The 8,760-nt window shown below is 54.9% G+C and overlaps 1 protein-coding gene across 5 annotated transcripts in view; it reads left to right on the top strand.

Moving 5' to 3' along the window:
* The window catches only part of DLG3 (discs, large homolog 3 (Drosophila)), a 58,068-nt gene that overhangs the window by 397 nt on the left and 48,911 nt on the right, over window positions 1-8,760 (top strand). For 4 of the 5 annotated variants that reach the window (XM_005882851.2, XM_005882852.2, XM_014530506.1 and 1 more), the window contains exons 2-9: window positions 3,217-3,267; window positions 3,688-3,812; window positions 4,020-4,189; window positions 4,469-4,605; window positions 4,946-5,090; window positions 5,672-5,831; window positions 7,435-7,591; window positions 8,013-8,115. In XM_005882851.2, coding sequence (XP_005882913.1) covers window positions 3,217-3,267; window positions 3,688-3,812; window positions 4,020-4,189; window positions 4,469-4,605; window positions 4,946-5,090; window positions 5,672-5,831; window positions 7,435-7,591; window positions 8,013-8,115 — 1,048 coding nt within the window. Of the gene's footprint in view, window positions 1-3,216; window positions 3,268-3,687; window positions 3,813-4,019; window positions 4,190-4,468; window positions 4,606-4,945; window positions 5,091-5,671; window positions 5,832-6,384; window positions 6,537-7,434; window positions 7,592-8,012; window positions 8,116-8,760 lie in introns of those variants that run through there. The other variant, XM_005882853.2, reaches the window with a different exon arrangement.

Consider the following 8,760-nt stretch of genomic DNA (forward strand, 5'->3'; position numbering starts at 1 on the left):
AGAGGCCTGGGGTGCAGCACGGGTTCGTGGGGCTCCAAACCAGTGGACCCTAAGCCCTAGCATTGCAGCTGGGCCAGGAGAGATGGTAGGAAATGTATGCTTCACAGTGTGTGTCTGTTTGGGGGTCTCCGTTTGGAGGGGGTTGTGAGGAGCTGTGTGTGTCGGGGGTGAAGGTATGGCGGAGGAGCACATTTTCCTGTGTGGGGAATTGGGTTTGTCTCAGTGCGGGGGCTCAGCAGTGTCTCTGTGTCTGGCAGGGGCGGGAGGTTCTGCGGGAGCTGTGTGTGGTGTGTCTCCGCGGGAGGGGAGGAGGGGGCATGGTGCTCTGCGTAGGGGGGACATGTGACATGTGTGATGTGTGATGTGTGTGTGTGTATGTTGAGGTGTGTGAAGAAAGGCAATGAAGCTCCTGTGAATCTATGTAGAGCCCATGTGCCCAGCTCGCTGAGCTTCATCCTTCCATGGCATGAGTCCCTCTCCGTCCCAGTCCCTTTGTGTGTGAATGTGCACATGGACGTATGAGAATGTCTGACCGCGGAGGTGTTTCTGTATATGAGGCTTCAGGGACGGCTGTGTTTCCCCGTGTGTGTCGCTACATGTATATGTGTGTGAGCATGTGGCTGCAAGTGTGTGCACATATGTGCCTCTGTGTGTGTGTGTGTTTGTGTGGGGTGTGTGTGTGTGTGTCCCTTTGAAGAGGTGCTTGACAGGCAAAGGAGGGGAAGGAGAGGAAGAGAGAGACACGTCCCAAGCAAGGCTGAGAGGATGCCGAGAAGGACAGACTCTTTTGTCCAAGCAGCTCTGAAGTGTGTGTGTGCTGGAGGGGGGACTGAAACAAGCTTCCTCGCTCCAGAACAGGCATGATGCCTGGAGCCGGGCACAGGACATCTGCTCTGGTGTAAGAACTGCCCCCAGTGGGGCATGCCCCATTAGGTACCCCCAGACGTGGGAGAACTTGGCCCCCACGTATGGCTTACAGCTTGGGAACCCCTGGGTGCAAGGCACAACTCTGTCTTCCACTCCCAGCCTAAACTGCCAGCTTAGAAAATGGAAGGAGCATCTGTGGGAGAAGCAGCAAAATGGAGGCTGGGCCGGCAGAGCCAGGTCCCTGGCACACATGGCGGAGGGCCTGCCTGGTTATTTGGCTCTGCAGTCCCCAGGGTAGGGAGAGAGGAGGAGGTTTTGCTGTCGAGAGCAGGTAGTGACCATTCTGGCCACCTCTGTCCTTCTCTGGGGATAGGATGTGCTCTCACTCAGAAGCAATGATGGGGACTTCCTGGGGAGAGGAGTCCTTCCTTGGTTCTGCCCTTCTGTCTGTCTACACTTACTATTTCTTGTGTCTCTTTCCTTGGCCCCTTGCCTTCTCCAGCGAGTCTACCTCTCTCCTTTTCCTCTCTATCCAGGGGCCCTATCCTTGCAAACACTCTCTTACGCTTGTCCTGCTCAGCTGGGAGATGGGTGACAGTTGGCAATGTTTCTTTGCTGGGGCTGATCTCTGGATGCCTTTTGGCCTTGGGAGCAGGGTCCCTGAGGGGGGCAGTGGGAGGGTGGACCAGTTGGGAGCAGGAGCCTCTGGATCTCACTGGAGCTGGGCTTGAAGCATGGCTTATAACATGTGGGCACACATGGTACCCCAGATGCATGCAAGAGCTGCATGTGCAGGTGTTCTTTTCCCTGCGTTTCTGTCGCATGGTACTTCAGGCAGCTGTGTTGGTTTGGGGACTCTGAAGAACCATCAGTTCCTCCTGGGATCAGGGACCAGAGTGGGGCTGCAGCTGGAGTCCTCCCACCAGCTCCTAGAGCTGCAGGGCATAAAGTCTTGGAGTCAGGTCCAGAAAAGGTAGAGGCATTTCTAGCCAGTCCTCTCCTCATCTCATCCTCTCTGCTTCTCAAAGCCAAAGGTGTGTGGGGTGAAGGTGGGAGAGAGAAGCAGAACAGGGCATATGGAGGAGCCCCCACCCTGGGTTCCCAGGTCCCCTTTTCAGAGGAGGAGATTAGGGGTAAGGCAAGAGCCAGAGAAAGATGGGGAAGGACTGTCAGGTTACCTGGGGAGAGAGGCAAGAGGGTTTCTCCATTTGGGGGGATGATGAGAGTGGGAGCCAGAAAGCAGATGCTACTTGTCTGTCCAGAATCAGATTTTTACTTGACAATGGCTACTAGTATGTGCTGTCTGGGAGGCCACCTCTGTGGGCTGGTCACACTAACCCTGTGTTTCTGTCCCCTTCCCTTGTGTCTTCTCCCATGGCTATTGCCTGTTGAAGGCCATGGACTCTGCTGCCAATCGGTCCATGGTCATCAGCTTCCCCCTCCTGGGGAATATTGTCCATTCTGCTCCTGTAGCAACCCTGGCTTTGCCTCTGACTCCCGGCCAGATCCTACCCTGGGCCTTCCTGCTGGGAAACACAAAGGGTTCCGTACTAAACACCTCTTGGTTGAAAATGGATTAGGACTTTCACTCCTTCTACCCATGTAGACTTGGGTTCCTGGGGACACATTAGGAGATGGAGAATGAGGGTTTATGAGGTACTCTGAAGAAGGCAACTTCCTTTTTTCCCATGAGCTCTGCTGGGGAAAGGGATGAGTGGCCAACACATCAGTGGCCTTGGCAGCTTGCTTTAATCCAGATTCTAGTCTCTGCTCTGCCACTAACTCCCAGTGTGCCTTTAACACAATCTGTGTCCTCTCTGAGCCTCAGTGTCACCATTTATCATATAAGGGAGATTGGACAAGATGGTATCTTCTGTCTTTCTACCTCTGACACAGTGGGAGTCTGTGATCTGCACCATGGAGAGCTGTGGTTAGGAAGGCAAGCAGGTCCCTGTCCAGGTCCTGGGTACCCCCATGGATGCTGGGCATGGCTTGGTTTATCTGCCATGTTCCATTTTTGCCACCCCCCTCAGGCCAGCTCTGCACCCCTCCTAGTGAACCACAAGGCCCTGGAGCCCAGTCTCTCCTTGAGTGCACCACTGGCTGGCTCAGTCCCAGACCATTGATCTGAGCTAAATGAACAGCTGAGTTTGGCATGTTATGGCTGGAAGCAAGGGGAGGAGGTGGACTCCTCAGGGTCAGCCTGTCCCCATCTGTGGCCAATAGGTGTCTGGGATCTATTTGGGCTCTTCTACTCTGTGGGGAGTGTGGAGGAGCAGGTTGACCAGGGGGCATCTGGCTGGGGGGTGTACAGAAGGCATTTAGGGAACTGCCTGTGTCTTCCCCTAGGTAAATGGCAGCGATGGCATGTTCAAGTATGAGGAGATAGTGCTGGAGCGGGTGAGTTTGTCAGTGGGATGGGATGAAAATGGAGGGGAGGGATTGAGCCAAGAGAGAGGAGGGCCTTGAACCTCACTCTTAAGACTCAGAGGGGGACCTGCATTGAGAGGATAGGGAAACAGCGGCACTCAGAGGCCACATCACTGCATCAATCAGTCAACCGACTAACAAATATTAATTGACCTTGCTTGTTGAAGCCTGGGGAACTGGGGAGGGGGTGGCTTTGCTGAGGCCTCTACGCCAAAATGATCAGCACAGGCTGGGAAGCCACCAGGTTTCTGATGAATGTGCCCTGGTCTGCCCTGGCCCCTTCTGAGGCCTGGAGCACCTGGCCTGGGGATTAGGCGAGGTTGGGGAACCAGGAACCCTTCCTCATGCCCTCTGAGTGAGCAGACTGTGCCCCTCCACTCCTTTCTGCAGGGCAATTCCGGCCTGGGCTTCAGCATCGCAGGTGGCATTGACAATCCCCATGTCCCTGATGACCCCGGCATCTTCATTACCAAGATCATTCCTGGTGGAGCAGCTGCCATGGACGGGAGGCTAGGGTGAGGTGGCCTCGAAGCAGGGCTGGGGGAGGCAGGGGGAGGATGGAGATGAGGGGAGGAGGACTGCCTGGCAGGATGGCCCTTTGGTTCAATCTGAGAGGAGGAGGGGGAAAGGAATGAGGAGGTTGGGGGAGAGGAGCAGTAGGAGGGGAGAGAGGGGTGGAGTGGTTGTGTCACAGTGTCATGCCTCTTGGGCTTCCCCCACAGGGTGAATGACTGTGTGCTGCGGGTGAATGAGGTGGACGTGTCAGAGGTGGTGCACAGCCGAGCTGTGGAGGCGCTGAAGGAGGCGGGCCCTGTGGTGCGGTTGGTGGTGCGGAGGCGACAACCCCCACCTGAGACCATCATGGAGGTCAACCTGCTCAAAGGGCCCAAAGGTGTGGCCCTCTGGGTTCCTATGCTCTGGCCAGAGGTCCCTGGTTGGCTATGTAGGAAATGGAAGGGAATAGCCTTACTCCTTGCCTGATTCCCCATACCAGCTCACAGCCTTCTTTCTTGACCTCATGTTTCACCCTACTGACCTCGGGATGGCAGCCTAGTGTTTGGGATCCCCAGGGGAGTGTGTTGGCTGGGGGCAAGCGTTGGGTTTTGGATTGAATTGACTGAGCACTCTAACTTCTGTGGCCTTCTCCCACTCCCTGCTGGTTCCTGCCCAGGCCTGGGTTTCAGCATTGCTGGGGGCATTGGCAACCAGCACATCCCAGGAGACAACAGCATCTACATCACCAAGATCATTGAGGGGGGTGCTGCTCAGAAGGATGGCCGCCTACAGATCGGGGACCGGCTGCTGGCGGTGAGACAGTCTTCACAGAAATGCCCAAATGGTAGGGTGGGAAGGTGGAGCTCTAGCAGCCTCTCACTCCACCTGAACCTCATTCAGGTATTAGGCATTGTGGGGAATTTCAAGAGCATCATCAGAGTTGGGCGTATCAGATACCAAGGCCCTACTTCTTTTCATGGCTGGGAGTCCCTTAGCTGCCCTACCCCTATCCCAGGCTTCTCTGCTCTTCACAGCACTGTCCTTGGGTCTCTGTGAGAGCACTGTTGAATTTCACTGAAAGGGCCCCTCTCAGGAGTCCCTGAGATGCCCTTCCTTCTCTCAAGTGCTAGCCCGAAGGCCTCTCCTCTTCTAGGTGAACAACACCAATCTGCAGGATGTGAGGCATGAGGAAGCTGTGGCCTCACTGAAGAACACCTCTGATATGGTCTATCTGAAGGTGGCCAAGCCAGGCAGCCTTCACCTCAACGACATGTACGCACCCCCTGACTACGCCAGCAGTACGTACCCATCTGCCCTGTCCCTGGGCTGAAGCCCCTGCCCCTGGTTTCTGTAGGGGAAGAAGTGCATACCCCTTGTTAAGATGGAGAGAGAACGGAGGACTAGTGCTCAGGAGAACTGAGTCCACACCTTATAGCTGGTCCCTTGGACAAGTCCCTTTCACCTGTCTTTAGTTTCCGCTTTGGCAAAAAGGAGCTGAGCTAATGATATATGTGCTGCCTTCTTCATAGGCCTGCTGCAAGGTTCAAATGAGATCATGGACGAGAAAGCCCTTGGAAAACTGTATTAGGCTATAGAGATGTGAGGGATTATTATTAGTTACACCTCCAGTCATGCCTTTCTTTGTAGACTGCCTTGACTTCAGTTCTTTCTAAGACTCACAGGATTGAGCCCAGGATTCAGAAAGGGACTGTGGAGGAGGAATCCTTGGGGTGGAGTGGGGCAGAGAGGCCTGAGGAATCAGCAGCCCTTGGTGCTGAGGTGCATTTGAGGTGGGGTGTGAGAGACAGTCCTTGGGGAGGAGAGGAAGGTACCTACGTGGAATGGTCTCTGAAATTTTCTCGCCCTTTCTTGATTCCAGCTTTTACTGCCTTGGCTGACAACCACATAAGCCATAATTCCAGCCTGGGTTATCTGGGGGCTGTGGAGAGCAAGGTCAGCTACCCTGCTCCTCCTCAGGTTCCCCCCGCCCGCTATTCTCCAATTCCCAGGCACATGCTGGCTGAGGAGGACTTCACCAGGTGAGACTATCCCACCCCCTATATAGGGGTGGGGAGGAGAGGAATCCGCTTCTGGCTGGCCACAGGCCTAGTGTAGTATGGCAAAGAAGAGGACAAGGCCCTCATCGCTCCCATCTTTGGGGTCTGAGGCCCTCTCTCAACCCTTGGGGCCCTAAGAAGGAACAGAAGAGACTGCAGGGACAAGTTCTACCATCAGGGGGAGTGCCAAGTGTGTGGCCCCGATCCAAAGTGCAGAGAAAGGGTGGGGTGGAGTGTTTTGGGGACCGAGGAGGTGGAGGCTGCGGGGGTTCCTGCCCCGAGACAGTTGCCGCCCCCTCTGCTGCAATCATGCCGAATTACAGAAGAAAGCCGCGCGGCCAGTGGGGTTGGGTGGGACGCAGGGAGGCTGGAGGGACAGGTGGCTTCATAGGGACCGGCCCCGCCCCACTCTGGCGGCGGCCTCTGTGGAACTGGTCAAGCCGGCCAGGGTTCCGGGGGACAGGTTTGCCGTGGGGTGGGGCCTGCTAGGCTGCTAGGCTGGCTGCAGTGGGGCCCCGGAAGGATAGGCGGACGGGGGAGAACCGCAGGAGCCATGGAGAGGGCGCTCAAGTTCTCGGGCTCAGGCTTGGCCCAGGGCTTGGGCTCGGCCTCAGCCTCGGCCTGGAGGAGGGCTTCGCAGAGGTGGGCTTGGCCGCTCCGCTCCCTACGACCTGGAGGGGATGCCAGGTAGGAGGAGAGGAGGGCTTCGAGCAAGAATATCCGGGACTCACTGAGGAAGCCTAGGGCCTAGACCTGGAGCAAGAAAGGAGGAATCTTGGACTTGGGGCTCCTCTGATGAAAGATGCTTAAAAGTGAATGTGGTGGGCCTGAAAGTGTGCTGGGAGTCTGTATATGGATATACTTGAGTGGCTGTTGCCCTCATCTGATGACACTGTGACCATTTACTGAGGGATTTCTTACACATGGTTAGTTGTAGTCCAGGTTTTCTATGTATTTGTTCCCTTGCTTCTGTTAGGCTCTTGTGCCCCCTTGGGGGACCTGGGAACTCTTTATCTCTGTCTCCCACATCACTTAGCCAGGGTGCATAGTAATTGGTGATTACATCTGTTATTGGGGAAGGTAGGAGGGGTCAGAGTTGGGGGTGGAATTTTAAAAGAGCAAAGGAGCGTGTGGAAAGTAAGTATGCGCATTTTATGGATGGAGAGTGCAATCAACTCCAGAGTGATTCCACTGCTCCTAACTGGCTCCCCTTCTGTGGCCCCAGCTCCATCACACCAGTTGGTAGGATAGGAGAATCTGGGGAGGAAGAGGACCAGTGAATGGGCTCTGAACTATAGTGTTTAGAGTCCAGGCTAGGGCTTTGCTGACCTGAGAGAGTAGGGGACTGTCCACTGGGGAGCTGACTCCAAGCCCTCAGGAATAAGGGAGGGAAGAGGAACTGAAACTTGGCACCTGGCAGAAAACAGCAGCCAAGCAGGTTCTAGGAGAGAAAGGGAGGAACAGGCTATCATACATAGGGACTCAAGTCCTTCTGCAGTGATATGGGACTTGTTCCAGACAGGCCCTCGTAGGGATGCCAGATAATATCTACCTTGTTCTGACCCTTCCACTGCTTTCCCACCAGAGAGCCCCGCAAGATCATCCTGCACAAGGGCTCCACAGGCCTGGGCTTCAACATCGTGGGAGGAGAGGATGGAGAAGGCATTTTTGTCTCCTTCATCCTGGCAGGAGGCCCAGCTGACCTGAGTGGGGAGCTGCGCAGGGGAGACCGGATCTTATCGGTGAGGAGACAAAGGCAAGGTGGGAGGATAGGAGCCGTGCCAGTCTAAAAGGGAGGAGAGGAGACCTTGCTTTCTCTAAGGAACACTTCTTGAGATGTATGAAAAGCTAAGAGCTGGAGAAAACTTATATTTTCTTTTGTATGTCTTTAGTGAGGGACAGGGACTGAGATGAGATTTATCCTTGAGGAGGAAATGAATGTTCCTTTTATTTTAACCCTGGTTGGCATTTGACCTCATAAAGATAATTACCACACTAGGGATGCCATATCCTTTATGTCTCCTCTTAGGGGTGAGGGTGGGATATTGAGAAAGGCATCTGAGTAGGCTTAGGGATGGGTACCCATCTCCCTGTCCTAACTGCTATGACATAGGACTCTCTTTCTTGCTTTAGGGGTGGCTCATAGCTCCTCTCTTTCAACAGGTGAATGGCGTCAACCTGAGGAATGCAACTCATGAGCAGGCTGCAGCTGCTCTGAAACGGGCTGGCCAGTCAGTCACCATTGTGGCCCAGTACAGACCGGAAGGTAGGAGAAGGAAGGAGGGGCAAGATAATTTGAGGAGTTTACACTTTCAAGCATCGGCTTTTTGCCATCATAGGCATCAAAGCCACTAGACCAGGTCCTTTCTGTTTTAGTGCAGTAACCTCTAGCTCTCTGGACAGGGGTAGGTTTGGGCAAGTCAGGGAGCATCTATGAAGGCTATACTCAGAACCTGCTGATCAGGGCTGCAGTACAACAGAAGGCCAGTAGTGGGCAGCAGCCTACGGGAGGAAGCACAGAGATTGGGGAGGCTGGAAAAAGGGGAGGGGAAGGAATGGGGCTCGGAGGGCTCAGAGACGAAGACACGGAACTGTGTGCCCTGGAACGGGAGGAGGGTAGCTCGGTTAGAAGTACTTCAGGGAGAAGTGATCCGACTTCTTAAGACATCTTGGGCCAAAGCTCTATAACCCCCCCCCCCATTTCCCTTCCCATATCAGGGTGACCATGAAAAACCCATAAACGCGCCGAAAAGGTGATGCCAAACCCTCGGGGTAGGGAATCAGGAGTGGACCCTCTCCCCCTACGAGGGCCTTCTTTGTGTTCTCAGAGAGCTTCCCTGGGCTGGGGCGAGTGGGCGGGGCCGGTTATGCAAATTAAGGCCTTTGATTGGCTGGGACCCACGGAGGCCCA

Source organism: Myotis brandtii, unplaced genomic scaffold (genome assembly GCF_000412655.1).
Source record: "Myotis brandtii unplaced genomic scaffold, ASM41265v1 scaffold741, whole genome shotgun sequence".
Taxonomy (NCBI): Eukaryota; Metazoa; Chordata; class Mammalia; order Chiroptera; family Vespertilionidae; genus Myotis; species Myotis brandtii.